Source organism: Malurus melanocephalus, unplaced genomic scaffold (assembly GCF_030028575.1).
Source record: "Malurus melanocephalus ecotype Western Australia unplaced genomic scaffold, MMel_1.1 scaffold_796, whole genome shotgun sequence".
In the NCBI taxonomy this organism is placed as follows: Eukaryota; Metazoa; Chordata; class Aves; order Passeriformes; family Maluridae; genus Malurus; species Malurus melanocephalus.
This window is the reverse complement of record NW_026624028.1, coordinates 133578-155637: the sequence shown is the minus strand read 5'-3', so window position 1 is coordinate 155637 and position 22060 is coordinate 133578. Positions and strand designations below refer to the sequence as shown.

The 22060-nt window shown below is 37.4% G+C and overlaps 1 protein-coding gene across 4 annotated transcripts in view; it reads left to right on the top strand.

Annotated features, from left to right (window-relative positions):
* Positions 1-22060, top strand: part of MAP4K3 (mitogen-activated protein kinase kinase kinase kinase 3) — a 65855-nt gene that overhangs the window by 24351 nt on the left and 19444 nt on the right. For 2 of the 4 annotated variants that reach the window (XM_057385159.1, XM_057385158.1), the window contains exons 10-21: positions 10-72; positions 155-236; positions 348-458; positions 4638-4713; positions 5667-5725; positions 8316-8378; positions 15715-15773; positions 16740-16778; positions 17066-17119; positions 20054-20096; positions 20309-20471; positions 21407-21516. In XM_057385159.1, coding sequence (XP_057241142.1) covers positions 10-72; positions 155-236; positions 348-458; positions 4638-4713; positions 5667-5725; positions 8316-8378; positions 15715-15773; positions 16740-16778; positions 17066-17119; positions 20054-20096; positions 20309-20471; positions 21407-21516 — 922 coding nt within the window. The remainder of the gene's footprint in view (positions 1-9; positions 73-154; positions 237-347; positions 459-4637; positions 4714-5666; positions 5726-8315; positions 8379-15714; positions 15774-16739; positions 16779-17065; positions 17120-20053; positions 20097-20308; positions 20472-21406; positions 21517-22060) is intronic. The other 2 variants (XM_057385160.1, XM_057385161.1) reach the window with 2 other exon arrangements.

Here is a 22060-nt window from a genome sequence, read left to right as displayed (position 1 = left end):
TCTTTTCAGAGCACTTTTTCTAATGACAAAAAGCAACTTTCAGCCTCCTAAATTAAAGGACAAAATGAAATGGTAAGTATTTTTCTGTTTYGGTAGATAATGAACGTACTTGGCTGGGAAATTGGATTTTAATGTTTAACACTTTGTTTTACAGGTCCAATAGTTTCCATCATTTTGTGAAAATGGCACTTACAAAAAATCCTAAAAAAAGACCTACAGCTGAAAAGTTGCTACAGGTAAAATTATGCATGGGTTTGTTGTGGTTTTTTTTTTTAAGTTATAAAATTAAAATATGCTGAATGTGAGTGGTTGGAATTTTAATCTCTGTGTTTCCCTCTGTCTTTCAGCATCCCTTTGTTACCCAGCCATTGAATCGAAGTCTTGCCATTGAACTTCTGGATAAAATGAATAATCCTGATCATTCCACTTACCATGATTTTGATGATGATGATCCTGAGGTAGGAATGGGTTTTAATTGTAAAATCAGATTTAATCATAGAATCAGATTAATCTACTGTTGTTTGCCAGCAAAACAAAATGATTGTGATTTACTGAGCCCCAGGATTTTTTGTGATCTGGGAATAGTCTCAAGCATTGCTTTTCCTTTTGGTTGGGCTGCTCTGTCACACATACAGGCACTTAGCAAAAATCATGTTTTTGGAAAGGGAAGCTCAGAGAGAGACAGATTTAAATACTACAAAATTTTGTTTATTGCTGTTGTTGAACAATCTTGAAACAGTAGATGTGGTCTGCTGCTCCAGTCCTGAATTCTGTCATGCATTCTGCTATGTTTCTTTGTGCAGTTATTTTTCCATCTGCAAAGAAAGTACTCATAAAAATAATTTTATACCWGTATAGGAGAGACTGATCCTGTAGTTGTTTTTAATCAAGTGCTTTGGTGTGTGTTTTTTGCAGATTGTATTTTTCCATCTTAGAATACTCTGAAACKKGATTTCAGTTACAGTTTTGTCAAAGTCTGATTTTCTGCTCAAGTAGYTGTGAGAAAGTAGCCTGCTTACCTAAGATGATAAACAGCACAGGACTGAAGTGTTTAATRAATAAGGGAAAACAGATTCTCTGTTACTTCATCCTGTCTTCAGACTTTAGGGCATGTTAGTGAATRCTTTACAAATGTTTAGAATTCCCTAACTGATGAAACTTTTTTTTTAAGAGATCATGTAATCCTTTTAACACAAATGCCATTGATTCTCTAATTATATATTTTTGGTTTTTTAAAATGGGTAAACTCATCTAAAAATGCTTTCAAAGGAAAAGAAGCTTAAAAGAGGAGACTAATTTAAGAGACTAATTTTCAGATTTTACAAGTTAAATGAGTTTTTATCCACTTGAACAGCAAAGACAAGTTGACTCACACCAAGTCTGTCTTAGAAACTGAAACAAAAGGGGTGGAAAGAAGCCAAAGTGAAACAGATAATTGTTTTGTGTTATGGAGTGCAGTGCTTACATATTTTCCAAATGAGAGATGGGAGATGAAGGCATARGGATGGACTAATAGTCAATACTTTGAAAAGAAATGCACACAGTGCAAATAAATTTTTCTGATAAAAAATATTTTAAAAAGTCAGACACACCAGAAATCCCTTGGTGTGGTTGGCTCTCAGGTCACTTAAGAGAAAGGTGACTCCTGATGGAGTCAGCACAGACTAATGTGGATCTTGTCACCATAAACTCCTTAACATCCTTTAGTTGTCTCTTCTCAGTGATGAGTGAGAGCTCTGAAGGCCCTTTTAAGTGGTATTTCTGAGGAAAGCAGAAAACCAGAGCTTTCATGAGTTGCTGTAAGAAGTGACTTCTTGTGTGGGAGCTGCTCGGCTCTGTGAGGCTTCCCTGCTTTCCTGGGAGATCATGCTCAAACCATGTCCCATGACCCTGTGTCACTGGTGTATCCTTTCAGTAGGACTTTGACCTTCATTTTGGGCTGCTCAGGTGGAGAATTTCTCTTCTCTTTTTGCATGGAGTCCTCTCAGTTTGCATTTTATTGATCGTTACTGGTAGCTTATAAAACTGTGTTCACTCTTTCATGTCCCCTTGTGACTTAAGAAAGCTCTTCTGTTGTCTGCTGTATTACTTATCAGTTATCCCATAATGAAGTGTGATATCAGGAGCAAAAACTGTGCCTTTTCTGGGGAGAAGTTGAGCAAGTTTTATGTTTCAGATTCAGAATCTCACGACAGGCAAAGTAGTTGTTGGCATTGTGGTGTTCCCTATAATAAACTGAGTGGAATAAGAAGTGTATGTGCTCTTTTATACACAGCTGAACTTGCTCCAAAACTTGCCTGCTCACAGAGGCAGTTGGAGATGTTGATGGAGGGATTGGCCAGTCCTGTACTGGTTGCATCCATCAAAAATAGAAAAAAAAGTGATAAAACATGGTGCAACATAACACAGTGCAAAATCACTGTCGAGAATCTAGAGCCTCAGGCCTACTCCCCAGTTTGTTTAGAGCTGTGGATTTCTTTGGTTGGTGCTGTTAGTGTTTTGAGGTTTTTTTGGTGGGTTGTTTTTCTTTTTTGGAGACTAAAGATCTTTTTTATCTGTCAGTGGTCTTTGAAGACAAATGTGCTGCCCACTGTGATGACAGGTCTGCACATGGCCTGTGGTGCTTTTAGGGGAGTGCAATCTGTCACTGCTTGGATAGTCTGCAGTTGTGAAGTGGTTCTGAATTTGCCACCACTCTGAGAAGTGCCATGCTACATCTTAAAGTCATACCAAACTCAAAGGTGAAGTGTTTAATTTGTGCGGAAAAAAATGCCATCMTTTGGCTATAATCAAAAGGGTTCTCGTGTTCATGCAGTTGTTACTCATTTGGCAGCATCTGAAACAGACATTTCCAGTATTTTTCCCTACCCCAGCTCTTGGAGGGCTTTACTTAATTTCCCATTCAGTCATAGACAGAATCTCTGGTTGGGACACTGGACTTAGGAGATGTTGACAACTRCTTGTTCTCCACATTTCTGTGACACCGATTGTCAGGATGGATGTGGTGTTAGCTGAGAAAGTTGCAGAGAACAAAGTTATCATGTTTTATGCATAGCACTYTGCAAATTTTGGGGACAAGATTGCTTTTGACATCTGTGCCATGATGGAAATTGTGCCCAAATGGCATTTGTGTCAGGAAGGTAACCTACATTCCTCTGTCCTCTTGCCCAGCTMAGATGTCAGATATTTGTATCAGCGTGTTGTCAGCGCAGGTATTTCAGGGTGACTTGAGGACTTTGTCCTCATGACTGAGAGATGAAGATTTGATCCTGAATGTAATTCTGTGGTCATGGTGCAGGTGACACGGGGACAGGCTCTGGTTTTAAGTGTGACACAGACATCTGTGTCAGGGTACAAGTGCTCACACAACATTGTTGCAAAGGTGAAAATGCCTTCCTGCCCCCAGTACAGTTGAGCTCCTGGTGCTATCAGAACAGATGCACACACATCACACACAACTGGGCAGTGCCTCTTCATAAAAGATTATAAATGAGCATCTTTCAGCACTTAGATCAAACCTTGAAATGCATTCTGAGCTGTAGCAAACCRTTTTTGAAGCCTGAAGAGTGCACAGTAGACAAAATAGAGCTGTGGAAGAGTAAGATTGACACAAGCTGTGAGAAACAAAAAAACTGCTGGTGAGATATGTGGGAGAAAATACACACCCACAATCTCTAAAGTCTCTCCAGGTTCAATGAAGAGCAAAGTGAACAAAAATCAGAGGAAAAGCACTACATGCATGTGTTGTATCCTAATAGGAATCAAGGAAGTAGTGTGTGATGAAAAGGRGAGAAGGGAAATCCTGTTTTCAGATAGTATTTGAGGAATAAACAGAGTTTCTGAGCTGTTCATGATGCTCTGATAGTACAGCAGCAGCAATGTTAGTAACAAAAACGTGCAAAAGTGTGATTCACAAGCAAAGATGCTCAGCACAGACCATGAGGCAGTGAACAAGGGTGGACAATGCCCCCACATTTCTAAGAGAACCTACAGTGGTGGATGTAGAAAGAAGAGGAAAAGTCCAACATAAGCAAAAACAGAAAGCCAAGTCTATAGATAAGTAAATGGAAATTCAGGGAAAAAGAACAGGTGAAATATAAGGATGAAGGTGAGTTTGTAGAAATTTTTCTCTCTCTTGTGACACAGCACAAGAGTACCAGGAATACTCATTTCTRTTCAGCTTTGAAAACTGCAAGTAGACCACCTAACTGATGCCTTTTTAGGAATCAATTCAGGTTAGAAGCTGGGTAATGTATTAAAGTATCTAATGGAATGAAATGCTGCCCATAAGTCAAATATGATCTGCTTATTTTAAAAACTACCAATACCCTTAAACTGAATGGTGAAAAAAGAAAATACTGTATAATCAAAGACAAATGTTGGCTAGCATTAGCTTTATTTGCTCCAGTCCAGTGTTCTAAAAACCCTTATCTTGAAGATACTCAACAGTTAAAATGTCTCCAAATAATTCTCACTTTAATATATATGAAAAATGCATACAATCTTCACATTTAGCTTTCACTTGAATTCTTTCTTGTTTGATGTTACACTGAAAAAGCCTACTAAAAACTTTTACACAATACTGGGCTTCAAGTGAGTATATTTTGGTACTGAAATATTTTATTTTTCTCTTCTAGCCCCTTGTTGTGCCTCACAGAATTCATTCAACAAGTAGAAATGGGAGAGAAGAAAAGACACGCTCCGAAATAAACTGTAAGCRTGTGGCAATATGATGTATTTAATCATGGATATTATTTCAGCTGGTATTTTGGGCATCTGACATACATAGAAACATTTTTAGTGATGTATAGGAAAATAAAAACTTACCCTGTTTCACTTAAGGATATAAGTTCTGTAAAATATTTGGATGCACCTTTGCTAGTCCTTCAGCAAAGTTCATTATTGCTTCATCTTAATTGTAACTGSACACAATCTGAGCTCTTCTGAAAGCTGATTAATATAGTTTCACTGTAACTTCAGACCAATGCCAGATTCAGCTGGGTAACAGAATGGCAAAGGAGTATTTTTTTACCCTAATTTAGTATCTTGGATTTGCTTTTGAATTTAAACAGTCACGGAGGTCAGAAAGGGAGGAGGTTGATCAYTGGCCATTAAAAGCAGACACCATCCCCCAAATTGCCATAATTATTTTGAATTAAATCAGAGCAATGCTTTGAGCATTAGCTGTTGTTTCTTGAGGTAAAATTGGGAGTAGGAGTATTCAAGAAGTCCTGCCAAATAATTGTCYTAGAAAATGTGGTTAATTCACAGCAAACTTCGTTCAGCCCTCTTTAGTGCTTGTGAGACTCCCTGAAGAACAGCTCCAACAATGGATTCACATCATGGATATATTTTATCTATAAATTACAGCTGCATTGCACCTCTAAAGAGGACACTTCCCTGCCCTATTTGCTCAATGGTTTTCCTGTTCCTTCTAATGAGTAGGTGAGGCAAATGGTGATTGGGCTGCCTTTGTGATAAAAGGGTACTTTCTGTACCCATTAGTTTCTAGCAAGCACAAGTTTGCTGTGCCCATGTGTCACAAGTTTCTGTCAGTGGGGCTATGATACACTCATTAAACTGAACTTTTCTATTTTTGGTAGCCTTTGGAGTTGAGTCTTGTTTTATTACACTCCAGCTTCTTGTTTTCCTTTTCTCCTCTTTAGTTGGCCAAGTAAAGTTTGATCCACCCTTGAGGAAAGAGACAGAGCCACATCATGAATTTGTGAGTAACAAGCAGCATGGGCTGTGCACTATTCATTATTCCCTACAAACACCTGTGGAGGAAGAGAAACCCAAGATGTGTAGCATGCTTCCATGGTACTGCTAAACTTGTTAGTGATTTTACTGACAAGTTGTAAGCATAGGGGGTTTTTTGTGCCATTGCATTCACTATGTGTAGCAAACATCTTTAATTGTAGTTTCGGCCAGGTGTGATGTATGTGCTAAGCAACAGCCCTTTGTGTTGTAGGTTTCCTCTGTCCTTTATCTCTCACTGCCCAGTGTATCATTCCCTTTATTTACAGAGTTATTTTTTTAATTGTAGAATTCCTGCATGTACTCAACTGTTACTCCCCCGTGTTCTTGCATTGACAATGGAAATAATAAARTTGCGAGTCTGGGGGAGAGATGCAGTGAATTTTAAAGGCTTTCCTCTGTGAACAATCCTTCTGTGGCCCTGCATCAGAGCTGAGCCATGCTGAGTCTGGCAGCTGACACACTCTGCCAAGGTGTATTGCCARTGTTTTCTTCCTGTGCATCCATCAGTGCAAGGGCTGTGAGAACYCAAGCTGTGAGGGAAAAGGTGTCTGTGCTGTCTCACACACAATTGGCAGTGGTTTCCTGTCTTCTGTGGAGACTGTTGCTTTCCACATTTGTGCACTTGGGCTGTTTCTTCACATTCCTGGATAAAAAGACACTCCTTTGCTTCCTCACTGCACACTTGTGTGTTYTCTTTGTTTTTCTAAGGCAGGTGTTAAGGTTGAAAACGTTGGCTTAGTAAATAGGTGGGAGGGACATTGGCTTTGCTCKGAGTTGGTTTTTGGAAGGGTGTGTGCTTAGGAATGTACTTCTGTGGTCTACAAACCACATGTGAGTCGGATTTCTGACACAGACTTCCTTGTGGTGCTCTGTAGTTGTACTGAAATAATCCTTCCAAGTGCTTTGCCCTTTGGTAGTGGGTCAGCAGATTCTGGGTCTGTGAGGTTGTATTTAATCTTGCTTGTCCTCAGAACTGGCTGGACAGGGAGCCTCAGTTTCTGGTGCTTGTTTGAGGTGGAGGAGAGCAGCTTACCAAATCACACAGAGGATTTAGACAAGTATTTCAGATGTGTTACTTAGACCTTGACATAACTGCCTAACAGCATCATTTAGGAACTCTGGTTATGTAAGTTTTTGTTAAATATGATAATAAAGGCAGTGCTTCTACCCTAAACCCATCATTTAACTCAAAATTACTTTTGAGCTGATTCCAAGTTAYCCTGTCTTTGCTTCCCCGTTGCATGGTCTGGATTGTAAAGAAAATACAATTGGAAGCATTGTAAAGTTGAAATTATCATGCTTTTGCTCATTAAGAGTATTATTTATACACGCAAAACCATMATTGAAAAAATATGTTAGTGGAGAGACTGCAGTTTYAARAATGCYTCTCCCATTTCTTTTTATCAGTCACTGACTATACAAACCATAAKGGATAACTCCATGGAGCAGTGGTGCCTTTATTGCACCTTAGGAACTTGAGTTGCTGAATTGGAGAGAGATTTTCTAAGAGAATTAAAGCATGGTTTTTGAGAGCACTTCCTTGACAGGTGTTGGAAGAGAGGAATCGAGCCTTTTCCTGCACTGTGTGTTAGCAGTCAGAACCTTTGCACTTTGGAATCTCAGCAGCTCTTGCTGCTCAGTGAAGGGACTTGAACCATCAGCTTRATTTCACTGATAAGAAAATATCTCAGTATTGTCTGTTCTGGTCAGATGTTGCATATTTGAAACATGTCCAAAGAACTTGCCTCATCTCTTTGTTTATAAGGAACATCTATAACTGTTTGTTTGGATCTTTCTGAAGGGGAAAATTACTGCTCCATGCTTTGTGTCAGAATGAAGCATGCAGAYCTGATATGTTCTTCCCAGATAAGACAGATTTATGATTTTGAAAATAGTAATTCTGGGTCCAGAGACCAGTTTAGAAATATGCAGCTATAGATTAGCTATAGAAGCAGTGGATAATTTAAATTGGCATGGCAAATTGCAAACAAGTGACCAATTCAAAGAATGGATGCTTCAGCAGAGCCTCAGACCAAACCATTGTGGGAGAAATTTGTAACAATCTACCTGCTCTGGCAGAGAAAGGCTTTGAAATGGAAGTGGGAGTGAGAAATGCCTCTCTCTTCCTCCAGCAATAATGGAGAGGATCTGTTTCCACTAAAGCATTTCTGATGCTTTTGCTTCTGCCTCGCTAAGCGTGCTTGAACTTAGGCTCAGTTACTTACGGGTGTGAGTGCACAAAGGACTGGAGCCCTGCAGCACGAGGAGTTGTTGTCAGTGCTGCACTGAGATGTTGAGCTGGACTCTTACTGGGACAGTTTGTCACACATTACCACAGCTCAGGTGATGAACAATAATTCATCATTTTGGTGTTTGGTAATGTCACCATCCCCTTAGYTGTGTTTTACCCCCATCCCCAGAACTGTCTTAACATGGTTTGGAGTTTTAACTAACAGTAYCTTCTTTTTTTAGCTAGAAAATTTACTGTTATGTGCACCTGGCTTTCAGTCACAGTATAAATAATTTGCTTTTCTTGATCTCTRTCTAATGAACAGCCTGACAGTAGCGATTTTTTGGACAATTCAGAAGACATATACTACACTGCAAGATCTAACCTGGTATTTTTCTTCTTATGCTTTTCTTTGTCAGTGTTAGTTTTGTCCTTGTTTTTCTTTCTCAAAGTTCATGTTTTGTCCTGTTGTTGTAGTAGTGATGTTTTCATCTGTGTAAAAACCATTCAGTGTAATTCTTAGTGTGTATGTRTATTTCTGTAGTGTAGAAAGGAATTCTTAGAATGTGCAGCATTGACAGTATTTAAACTGTATTCAAATTTACCTGAATCACTCTTGCAGAAGGGGCTTAGTATTATGCATTCATTCTAATTTCTTTAGCTGCCATGCTATGCATAATTTGTTAATTTTTTGAAGGGTGATTGAAAATGGAAGAAACATTKTCCTTGTATTTTTGTCTGGTAGTTCCTTTAAATGATCCCATGAAAAACTAAAATTATCTAAATGTAAGTTTCTGAATCCTCCAGATGGTAATTATGTTACAGAATGAATATACACTTAATAGAAATAACAGACAGTAGGCTCATAGCTGTTTTCAGTGGCATTTGGTATTGTTTTAAGTCTGATTCATTTTCCAAATTTTCTGTTGCTGCACTGCTAAAAAATTTGGTTGTTAGCATCACACATCACAGTGGTAAAATTACTTAAGGAAGTGAGTTTTCTTATTTCTCTGTTCTTTGTGTAGTTAGATGAGTAATGCATTTAAGTCTTGGACATCTTCRTATGCTGTTGAAAAGAAGGAAGAAACATTCTGTACTAAATGAAGAGCATTACCCTCCTAGAGGAACATGGAAGACTGGGCTGTTTGAGAATATCTTGTATTTTATGTGATGTTTTTTGGTCTTGGGTTCTTTTTTGGTTTGTTTGTTCTGCCRTCTGTTGGCTTGGTGTGACTTGAATCTGCCAGAAACATATTTAGTGAAAGCTTAGACTGTCTTTGCCTTTCTTGGAAGGAAATTTCTTTTGAATGTTTCACAAAGTGCTTTGAGATCAGTCACTTYGACTGCTCTACCTGGTGAGAACACCTCCATCCTGTGCACTTCCTCTGGTTTTGAGTGTGGTTTTGGCTTTTCAGTTTGGTTTGCTTTTGGTTTCCTCTTTGCAGTTTAACACTTAAATTTTTTTTGAAGGTTACTTTCAGTGTTGTCACTGGTGGTRTCTGTGGTTTTAAGAGCAGAATGAGAAAATGTCTCATAACTGGACTGTCCTTTTCCATCCYTCTTCTACCCCATGCTGTTCAGTACATTCTTCAAAAATTATAAATATAAAACTTAACAAGTACTGTTGTTGCAATCATGTTTGTGTTTTGAATGAGATGTGTTTTGAAAGTCAGTTGACAGCACTTTTTTTGTTTCACTTCTTTCTTTACATCTTCTTGTGCTCTTTGTGAATCAAAGTGGAGAATTCTKAATTCTCACTTATTTGTGAGATTCTTCCAGTAACATCTAACCCTTAGAGGAATAATTACAAGTTGGMTCATTCTTCTGTAGGATACACTAATCAGAGATTCTCTCTGTCTCTCCTTGCCCCACTCCTGCTTTGACAGTATTGGTTTCAGATATATTCACTGAGAAGTGATATGTGAATTTTTCATATGTTATCAGGAAGAAAAGATTGTACTWTTCCACAAGCATAATATATCACTTACTACTGTTGGGCTCTTTCCCACGCTGTTGTACTAGTTTAATAAATACCTCATAAGCAACAACTCCTTTGCAGAGCTGGATGTCTCTAAGATTGAAAAAAAAAAATTATCAAAATTGTGGCATACTTTGGACCACATACAGTTGAAATTTGAAAGCAAATTTGGGGACTGAGTGATAAGATTTTACTTACCACCTGGTATTTTGTACAGCTGAATTGATCACATGGCAGTTTTGCAGTCATCGTCCACATTACCTTTCAAACATTTGATGCCTATTATGTGGCTACCCTTAAAAATTATTTAAAATATTTTTTTTTCTTCTCCACTCCTTCCCTGGTGCTTTTCTGAAACACCTACCTGGATCTGCCAGAAGAATAGGGAAACTGAGTACAAGTCTTGTTTGCAGAAAAAAAAAATCCATATCCAAGCTCCAGTAGTCCTTGATGCAAATTGCAAACAGAAAGGACAAGATAGTGCTTCCCTTTGATCTTCTACAAATATTCTCCTTTCATAGCTAAATACATAACAGACTATTTTGYTCTAGATACAGGCTTTTCTGTCTTTCAGGATAGGTATTTTTCCTTTTTTCTGCAACTAGACAAAAAGTTTCTCAGAGATTTTCTTGGATACCTTCCATCCTTTGAGATTTTTTTTTTGCACGTGCTACATCCTGTCATTTAGAGTTCTTCATGTTCCTGTTTTGTCTTCTTATGTGCACATTAGACTTTGCATAAGGTTGATCTTTTTACTGTCTTTCTGTGTACTTTAAAAKCAATTGCTTGGATCCAGGTTTAAATAAGTTGCAGGGCTGAGCAGTAAGCTCAGGAAATGGTTTAAATCAAAKTCACCTTTAAAATATGTACTCTTCATTGTGGGACAATTTTTAGCTTATGTTATTGATCCTGAGTCACAAAAGCTTATTGTTGTCCTGTCTCAAAACAAAATGTCACACTGAACCAAATGAAAATATTTTCATTTAGGTTATCCTGGTCTACATTGAAACTCTGTGGCAAAACATTTTTCTTCCCATTCACAGTGAGCTGAGAAATAATTCTTGTTCATATATGGTGAACTGAGCTGCASATCTTGTTAAGTTAAAAATACCATCAGGGAATTCCCAAAAAAATATAATGTGGGAAGGAATCCCTGGTGATCTGTAGCTTATTTCTGCCTAAAGCATGGGCCCAGAGTATAACCTAGAGTAATTTAAYCTGGAGTGTTTAACACACACTGAAAAATGTTGAATTCTACTGTTGAAGTGACAGAGGGGTTGAACAAAACTTGYGTTTGATATCTCAGGTTCCAACCTATAATTGTTTTTAGTTGTTTCAAGTGTAATGTTCATTTTGGACTTCTTTAGCAAAGAATTCAGTCAGGGGTTTGCATCTCCCATGCAGTCTGCACTGCTGTCCYTGCCAGATGCATTTATGCACTTAGTACTATTTAAATAATTTGGTCATGGTTGGTTTTTGTTTTCTTTTGGCTTATAAACACATTCTGGATTTAATGATTTGTGACACTTTYTGGTCATGCTCACTTTTAGGAATGCAGTGTTTCAGCATGGCCAGTCTGTGTTTTTTAACTATTTGTGGCAGAAAAACTAAAATATTGGTAGGAAAAGATTGAATTAAAGAGATTGACATAGGTAATAAARAACCTTGTCCAGGAGCATTTTTTAAATTTAACTTAATTTTTGTCCTCACTACACATGCTTTTTCCTTGCTGCCAACCAGGAAGACTCCTATCCAACTTAGCTAACATAGCTCTAAAATAATATTGCAGCTATCCGTGTTGAATTTCAGAGAGTCTTCATACYTTTTTCAGTTTTAGGTAGTGAAATGAAGCATGGTCCTTAGGATCAGAAGCAAAAATGGAAATCTGTGGGAAAAGTACCAGTGGTTTTTGTTCYTTTGTTTTCCTTCCCTGTATGTTTTGGTTGTTTTCTGCCTTGGAAAAAGTAATTGAGAAAATGAGATGTTCAGTTTTACTGCTAGGAGGCAAAGGGATGTTCACAGACAAAATGTGCAGAGAACTGAAATAAAAGGGAAGAGTGGAACAGTGCTTGTGGAGCAGTAATGCACAGTAAAACCTCAGTCACTCACCAAGGAAGAGTTATATTTAGCCTGTTTAAAAAAATATGCATACAGCTTGCTATTTCTGATGTGCTGGGGTATCCAAAGGAATTCAAGAATGCATTTTTTATTGAAATAAAGGCATTAAAATACAGACTGTGCCTTRGGTAGTATTAGGCTCCTTTAAAAATTAACTTCCTCTTGGATGAGGAATGAGATAGGAATTGCTTTATCATTTTACTGAGAGAGATGTGTATATACCTTCTTACTTCATMTGTTAGTAGTCCAAAGGTGATTTGCCTTCTTTGAAATTCAGAGTTACTTCCCCAGCATTTTTGTACATATCAAGCCTTAATTTTGTCACTTCAAATGGTCTTGTTAGAAGAAGAAGAAGAAGAAGAACAGCAAATGTAGGAAGTAACTGAATTCCTGGTTTGCTGTATACATTGTTTTGTTTCTGGAGGACTAAACATCTAAAACCAGATTTCTAGTACAGCTCAGCTCTATAGAACAAATTAGGATGCTAAGACTTTTAAAAGTACAGTATTAGAAGTTCAAATTTACAGTGAAATTCTGCAGAAAATTACATAGCAGTTTAAAAAAAAATTAGCTGCAGAAGATACTGTAAACTTGATCATTCCTGGGGAATTTTTTTCATAGCATGGCCTTATCATCAAATATGCTTTGAGGAAATCTCTGTACTCTTTTTAGTCACTGATTACTCTGCACATGTGATTTCTGTGAAAGTATGATGTGGCTTTCTACATGGCAGCTTCCTTTAATGTTACCTAAGTTGTTGAGAAGGGCTGGTGATAATTCCCTGTATTACCTTTTTTCCAAAGCAATCCCTGCCAGCAAAGAACACTCTTATCCTGTACACAGATGAGTTGTTTYAGGAATGAGCTGTTGGTAACCTGGAGCTGAAGGTAGAATAATCTGGGGTTGCATCTTTGATTCAATACCAAGATCATTGACCTCTTCCCATTGCTGCTGGCTGTAGATCTCAAGATTCTGTTGGAATATATCTGTCTAGTCATTCAGATTTATTCTGTGTCAACGCTGTCTGATCTAAAAAGAATTTTAATTAACTCATCAGCAATGTATGTATGTTAAATGAAAATACTAATGTAGGTCGATAAAGTTGATGGGTAACTTTGAATAATTTAGTAATTAATGCTAATCTGTTCTTCCCAGTAGAGATCCATAGCTCATAAGATTTCATATCTTTATGTGTGGCTTAAAAAAACCTATTTWTATTGGGGGTTCTGAGGCAGTATAACTGCCCACTGGAGGATTATCTGGATGCATGCAGTATTTACCAATGGTTTTGTATCAAATATATAGCTAGAATAKGTTTATTTAATATAAAATTATAAATTCTGTCTATTTGAAATAGAAGGTTGAAGGAAAATGTATTTCACTTTTTAAAACCTCTCTAGCTCTCAGTATTTATCGAGAGTGCAGTAGGAGAAATTTCCCTAGTTATGGAGTAGTTGACCCCAGATTTGGAGTGAAAACCAGCAGTATTTAAAGGGCTTAGGAGTATTATACATGTCCAATTAAAATCGTATTCAAATGTATGTTGCACAACAGTAAACTGAATCAAAACAAAGATTTTGACCTTTAAAACATTTAAACACAAGTAATTCTGGCAGATGTCATTTTTGTAAGGAAAATTCCAGTAGCACTTAAAAAGTCTGGTGACAGAGGAAGGTTTTGTCTATTTTAAGTGGGTTTATTTATTTTCTGTCATAGACACTGTATCCATAGCCATACATTGCACAGTGTGTAAGTTACTTACCAGACATTTTGGGTCTGCCCAGCGTAACATCTTTGTTTCTCACTTTTGAACAATGTGATTTTGCAACATTGAAGGCTTGTCTCTTCAAGGTGAAAATCTCAGATTTCATTTACACTGTTCTGGGGTCATTTTTCTCAACAGCTTCCCAGTCTTTGCTCTGGCATCCTCTCAGAGAGACTCACACAACCTGTTTAACCTCCTTGCTTGTGAGTCTGGTGACATGTTTCCAGTCTTGTGATTTTCTGCTCGAGAGCCTGAATCCTCAAAATAYCTGTGCTTGCAGCTGGAAGTCTTGAGACTGCATAGAAGTAATAGAAATGCTCAGAGCAAAGAAAGTTGAATCTGTTTCTTTRTGGTGGATTGTAGAACATCAGCTGGTGGTGAGGAGTCAGATGGATAGAACTGGATAGAGTTGGGTGGTTTTGGGGGATTATTTTATTCTAGAACAAAGATGTATAATAAAGTTGATAAAGAAATTGAAAAGTCAAGTCTCTCCATGGTTTAGGAAATGCCAGCACCAGGCTTGCATTTGCAATTTTTATTCAGCCCTCTGATCTACACATTCTTTCACATGAAGTAATTATCTGTTACACAGTGTTTTTTCCACCATATTTCACTTGTTTTGGGAAAATATGTAAAGTTACTGAAGCAACCAAATGCTACTGACAGCTGTGGTGGACACACCCGTRTGCAAACTGCTACTTAGCTTTACAGGGTAGACTAGAGGGTGCAGTAAACAACCTGAAACTCCTTGGCAAGCAAAAACCAGTATTTACAGCTTTGTAGTGAAGTGATTGCCCTTCAGCCTGGAACCGAGGGCTGTAGTGGTTTCTGCTTCATCAGCTTGGAATGCTGGCAAATCTGGCATGAGACTTTYCCTCTGATTTTGAAAAATGCCCTTTTGAAAGATCAGCCCAGTTCTAATCCAGACTTATTCCTCTTAAAGCTTGGGTGTCTGGCTTCTTACTGAAGGGTGACATGCTTTTGGTATGGGTTACAGCTGAAAGGGGACAGTCCAACAGAAAATATTGGGAGACTTCTAAAATATTTCTTGGGAAGGGTGTGGCTCCATTGTGTCACTAATTTAGGTGTTCAATATTTTGTTTCTCCTGGTGAATACACTCAGTGTTTTGGGAACAAATTTATGCTCAGATTTTTTTCCTGTTGTGATCCACCTGAAGAAGAAACACTCTGTATTTGTAGCAGTATGTTCCTGGCAGATGCTGATTTGATTGTGCCTCAGGGGGGTCCCTGTATTCCATTAATGCATTAAATTTTTATACCATTATGGTGTTTATTTAAAAATAATGTTGAAAGCCTATTACCACAACTTTTCTTGTGTAGTCTGCACTCCATGATTGCTGGAATGTTTGACTTAGCTGTTTTTTTTTTTTTTTTAATTTTAAAAGCTGTTCTTCAAGTATACACATACTGGTATAACTGGAGTGATAAAAACACTTATTGTCCTCTCTGCTTATTTTTAAAATGTGTCCATGTGCTAAAGAGACTTTGGAGTCTGGTAGATGGAAAAGTCCTTAATACTTTTTTTTAATTTAATTTTTTTTTTGTGTTTTATTTTTGTTGTTTTGTTTGCTTTTCTGCAAAGGATCTCTGTGTGCGAGGAAGGAGCTAAAGTCAGAGTTTTAAAAGGAATTAGAGCTTCAGCATACTGGCAGAGAGGAGATTTTTGGGTGGAGTAGGCCCTGAGAGTGGTGTTAGGGATCAGGAAGGCCAGAGAAATCAGCTGGTTTGGTATCACACGTGTGGCAGAGGGGATAACAGCAGCATGGCACAGGGTGTGTGTTTGATGCTCACCTTAAGAAGGTTGATGTTTATCTTAAAAGATTCATTCTCTTTTATTTTTAGGATTTGCAGCTAGAATATGGTCATGGTCCTCAGTGTGGCTACTTTTTGGGTGCAAATAAGTGAGTAAGCAACTGCATTTTCTGTCTTTAATTAATTCGAGACTATTTTAATATAAAAAACACATTAGCTGATCCAGATGTAGTAAAATAAGTTAAACTTGTTTCTATAAATTACAATTCCACGATTTCAGCCCATCTGGGATCTACCAGTGCTGTTATTTGACATTGTTTTATGCCCTCCTTCATCTTGTAGGACACTAGGAACATGCAGTTACAGATGCTTTAAAAAATCAAATTTACCTTTCTTAGCAAGCCCTTTAGCTTCATCCTCATGCCTTCAATCACCTTGATACATTAATCATCTGAAATAATTTTCCGTGTGATTTTTCCTTTACTTACAATTACTTAATTACATTTATGCATGTTACAATTAGGATTCCTCGCTTTGATTTGCTAAATTAAATTGCACTAAAAATTGAAAACAGAAGCATGGAATAGTATTTTTACCTAGTCTTTAATCGGGGAAAAAAAAATGAATACTGATACCTTCTGAAATCCTGTTGTTTCTTAGTCCTGTGATTCTTCTCTGTGTTTTCAGACAAAAACACCAAGTTCAAAATGTTGCAAAAATTAACCAGGAAAGAATAAATTAATTCCAATTGTAGTTTCATCCTTGTGAGTCTGACTTTTTTTTTTTAGGATTACAATTTTCTTGGATAGTATGGGTTGTTTTAAATTGGATCAAGTTAGCACAGTCCTTGTTTTACAGTAAGAGGAAAAGGACAACTGCACTTAATAGCAATACATTAATAAACACATATGAAATGGTCCTTTAAAATAAATTTWAAAAAATTGAAGCTATGTTCAGTTTTATGTGGATGCTGGAAGTGTATTCTGAAAGCCAGCTGAAATAACATGCTTTGGATTATTTGCTGATAGAATCATAGGTGCTTTTGTTCTAGCTTTTGAAAATTATGCTTGTGTACCACAATTAAATCATGTTCTTATTCTTATTTAATGCTGAAGGAGTCTCTTAAAATCAGTTGAAGAAGAACTACATCAGCGGTAATTCTATTTCTTTTTCCTCTCTTGTGTGTTTCAAAAGTAATTTGTGCATTGATTTTTTTTTTTGTCTGTCACAACTGATTCTTGTTTGTCCCTGTGCTTGCTGAGAGGCTTTGAGAGAGGCTTAGTTACCTAGAYTGCAGCTGTGCTYTRAAGAATAATAAYAATTAAATAAAAGACAGTAAAATTCTATAAAAGAGTTGGATTTTGAGCTCAGAAACTTTTGCAATGGTTATGGTAATTTTAATACAGCTTGTTCAAGCATAGTACKTTGTTTATTTTCTTAGGGGACACGTGGCACATTTAGAAGACGACGATGATGCAGATGATGATTCTAAACAGTAAGTCCTTCTTGCAAAAATAAATCCGATTCTTGAACAGAATCTTGAAAAAAAAAGAGTTAAATCATGTTCTATAACAACTCAGGATTCTTGTTCCTATAGCATTTTTTTAAAGATTTAAATATATTAAACATCCTAATGTTGTTCCTACATCACATTACCATAAGTCTTATTCTGCTGATACACTTGTCATAAATTGAGGGAGTGGGGGAAATCTTGTTCCTTGCTTGATACAGTTCTCCTTTTATTTTCTATGCAACAAAATTTTGGCATCATTACATTGAGCCAGGAATTTGTCACATCCCAGTCCTGGTGCCCCCTTTAGCACTGATAATTATATATTAAAATAAAATTTATGAAAAGTAGATAAAATATATATTTCAAACATCTCTAGATGTTTGAGTTTGGCCTGCCTGTGTTCTCAGCTAGGAGGATGCTTGTATGGGTGGTTTGTTTTTGGAACAGAGCAGACTCCCTTTTCTCAGAAAGAACAAGGTTATGTGACTGTAAAGGCATGTGTTAAATTAATGATGTTCATATTAAATCCCACTGTTATAAGTATTCTTGGGCTCTATTTGATTGGTGGATGGGAGCTGAAACAATTTAAAAAGCACAACCAGTATGTTGGATTTATTGAGACATAATTTCTGTTTGCTCTCTGTTAATGAATAATTTGGAATTCTGTTGCTTCGTGCAAGAAACCTTTAAAACATAAGTTATCTGTTGTGGGCATCTCTCTCCTGCAGAGAACCAAGCCACACTCTCTTTTTCTTCTTCTTTTTTTTTTTTTTTAGTTATTTTACTGCTTGGTTCCTCCATCCATTCTAACCTCTGGATGTAATTTTTTGTGTACAGCTCTGTGTCTATCCATTTTTGTTTAATTTTTTTTTTGTCTTCCCCTACTTCTTGCTCTGTYTGCAGCCAGTATCATCAACTTCAGTAGTGTTCCAGGGCTTGAAACCTCTTGGTCCCTKCTTTCTTGAAGTGCTAGTAGTGATTTCTTTGTCCAGTCCTTTGAGATCTTTGTTCTTGCACCATCAGAACTTTCAAAATCATTGAGTTCTGCTGCTGATGTCACTGTCGTATTTCTGTAGATTTTCTTCTAAAAAGGCAAGAAAGAGCCTGACATAGCTTCTGGAGAGGTTCCAATTCACCTGACCCTAAGGGCAGTCACCAGTAGTCTTCCAAAATCATCCTGGTGTTTTTTGTTTCTTCCCATATTTCATTCTAAGTACTTTTGCCCTACAGAGAAGGCATGTAAAAGCTTGAGTCCCTCAACCTTGAATCAGACAGATTCTGCATCTGWGCCTTTCTCTTGGTATCTGCTTGAGCCCAAAGCTCTGCTGCAATTATTGGTTCATCAGCTTGGTCTTGGGTAGCTTTCTGTTGAACCCACTGAAGATTTAAGATCAAATCCAATTTTGCCTTGATTTATATTGTGTGGCATCAGTCACTTCTCCCTTCAGATCCAGAACAAAACCAGTGAATCCAGGCTACACCTTCCATTCCAGACTGATGCCACYTTGTGAAACTGGGTGATTTGTAGCWACAGAGAATCCACAAACTGCAGAGAACAATGTAAAATTATCACTTCTTCATTTAATAATTTTKATTCTTCTGGTATTTCTTTTTCCCTCGTGTGCAGCAAGGCTGCTGATGCTTGAATTTCTGGTTATGGAGGCTGGGAAGCAGAAATTACTGGGGCACTGCCCTGCATGATCAGCAGTGACAAACTGCACCTAAACGCTGTTGATGGAACAATGGCACAGGGTCCTTTGTACAAGTGTGTCACATAAATGCCAGATTGTTGGCTTTTTTTTCTTTGGCTGCCCAGTAGCTTTGGTTGTCTGAAATGCAGGAAGTTTACAAAAGAAAATGGAAATGGAGCTTGGACACGCATGACCGAGGACTTGAACTTGGTCCCATGTTACTAAGAGAAGATAATTTCTACCACCAAAGCAGCTGAAGTGCATGACACAGGGGAATTTRTTCTCCAAAGTCCCCTTCCAGCTTCCCTGAAATACAAACAACAGATAAGATGCCAGGATGGAAATTCCTGAAGCCAAGCTGACAGGTTGTTGACCTGTAAACAAACAAACATTGTACTACTTTGAAACGTTGTACAAGAGTGTCAGGTTTTCACAGCTGTATTCCTTATTTATTTAGTGGAAATAATTCTCTGTTCCTAAAAGAKTAGAAAACAGGACAGTACAAGAGGTTTTAAGAACATGCAAAATTTAGGAGTTACCATTTCCTTTTTAAATGTTGCATGTTTTTTAAACCACAGAACCAGAAGAGGGAGAATACTCCTGATGCTGTCTGACTCCTGATAGCTTCAGGTATCTTGTTTTCTGATACCTTGTGCTGTTGGGCCAAGCTGGTCGAATTCTTGCGTGAAAAAGTTGTCTTTYCCAAGATTTCTGTGAAAAAAGAGACTCATCAACCAAAAAAAAAACAACCAACTAAACTAAACACTAGGGTAGCTGTCTACTGCAGGTAGATTTTACTTCCATGTGTAAGGCTGTTCTAAGTMATCAGTGTAAATTTTCCAGGGAATGGTATTCATTAGTTTTCTTCAGSTCACTGATACCCTGAGCTTTCTCCTCTCAAAAGGATAAATATCTGTCTCTCCTTGCTCTCCCCTGTTCTGTCTCTCCCTGCTTTGTTCTGCACAAGTTTGTGCATCTTCAACAAATCAGTTCATGACACTCTCTGCTCTCTGGRGGTGAGCCTGTGATCCTTGTTTTCATGTAGTATCTGAGATATAACAAAATGTTTGMAAGTGTTTGTGATGCAGTTATTTGGCTGTGGTAGTGCTCTTGACAAGTTAATGGTGTTTATTTGTATGGCATTTATAAAACACTRTATCTTCTTGAAGGCTGCAATTGGAGGTTCAAAGTGAGTAGCAATCTCTTCTGTTTCTTCTCTTTGTAGTGCTACTATGAAACCTAAAGTGCCACCTCCTTTGCCACCAAAGGTAAGTGAGGGGAATTTGGTTGCCCAGAAGAAAAAGGCACTTGAGATATACAAATAAATGCAGAATATTTAAATTACTGTATTGTTGGCTCTTTGTGTGTGAAAATTTCAGGATCAAAATACTGCATGTAGGGTTTTATCCTCGTTGAGAAGTGGCTTGGATTCTTTGAATCTTTTTTCATTATGTTTTTATTACTATTATGTCTCTTTCAGCCTAAATCCATCTTTATCCCCCAAGAATCTTATTCTTCTGAAAATGAAAATCARGGGACAATCAAGAGATGCCCAACATCAGAGAGCCCAGCAAAACCTACATCACACGTTCCACCCAGACCACCACCTCCTCGATTACCCCCACAGAAATCCAATCCTTTAGGTAATAAAAGTGACCCCAAGAAGTATGCAAATATTTCTTGAGGTTTTATTTCTACATTCTTCCCTGTGCATATATTAAAAGATACTGAGGTAGTTTTCTATGGAACAAGTAACAAAAAATGCATGAAAGCCAAAATTCATGAAGAAAGCATTCTTTAACTTTAAAGAGGGTCAAATCTACCTTCTGTCATGATTCCTGCTGATGCTATTGGTGAACACAATTGCTTTTCTAAGCAACAGGATTTTAATACAGAGTATCAGGATTGTTGAAAAAAGTGTGTTTGTAGGTTTCAGGTTCAGTGTGTCAGTTGTTCTTGTCATCTGTCATGTCAAGGACAGAGTTCTGCTTTCAAAGTTTGCCTTTGTGTGTAATGAACTGGGTTGGGGAGTATGGGAGGTAATTGTGTTTGTTTGCTGTTTGCTCAGACTGTTCATTCTATGCCTTTGTCAGTCTGAGGTCTTTAGAGTTGTCTTTGACTGGCTTCTCTTAAGCAAACTTAATGTCTGACTCTTAATTGATATTTAGGTAGCTTTTCCTTGCTTCATACTTAGTACTGAAGTTGTATGTTAAAGATTTGACTCTATCAATGCTGTTTGTAAGGAATCAGTAATTGATTGAGCTATTGGCAAGTGTTCTTTAGGTGTGGTCAGTACATTTTCCCTCATAAAGTGGCTGCAGCCCTTTCTGTGTTCCTGTGAGAGTTGTTACATTAATAACCAAAAGTTATGGACTGAGATTGAATGGGGCTTGATACATATGTGCACATGTGAGAACATCCATGCTTCAGAAATAAATTAGAGTATCCTATACTATCCTGTATATAATTTATCTTCTGACTTAATTGGAAGTTTTCACCCATTTAAGATAGTTTTTAGGCTATTTTACTCTTTTAGGTGAAGGTAGAGGAACAAATTCTTAAATATGGTTRTTTCTAGGTAATGGAGTCACTTCTGTACAGTTAAACGGTGAAAGAGAGGAACTGCCATATGAAGAGAATGAAGTGAGAGAYGCCAGTTTTTTAAGGAAAGAAAAGAAGGAATTACTGGTAGGTATTTCAGTTTCCAGGTGTTCTTTTAAAATTGGCTTGACTGTTTTACATGTGCAAGGAAAAGGAACAGGCACGCTCTTTAATACAAAAATTAGGTAGATGGCATCTTGTTTACTTTGAACCAAAGCACACTTTTCCTTGATTGTCTGCTTGTGATACAGCCTTAAGCTGAAGTTTGTCAGTGTTTAATTTTCCTTAGAAACAAACATAATCACAAATATATACAATTTACTCTGTCACAATGAGAGCCATGTCCTGTGTTGTACTGAGCCATGACAATTGAAACAGATGGAGAAATGAGGGAATGGAATAAGCTGTGGTTAGAATAGATTAAATGTAACATGAAACTGCCCTCTTTGGGGGCTGCTTCCAAGTGTAAGGCTGGAAATGTAATTTTTTTTTTTTTTTGTGAAAAGTGAAGAAGAACTAGACTAGAAATATAGTCTTTGTTTTGTTTTGAAGAAGTGCCAGTAATACTGGTAGTACTTTGCAAAGTAGGATTACCTTGGGCAGTTTTGAACTTGTCATTTGAAATTGTGTG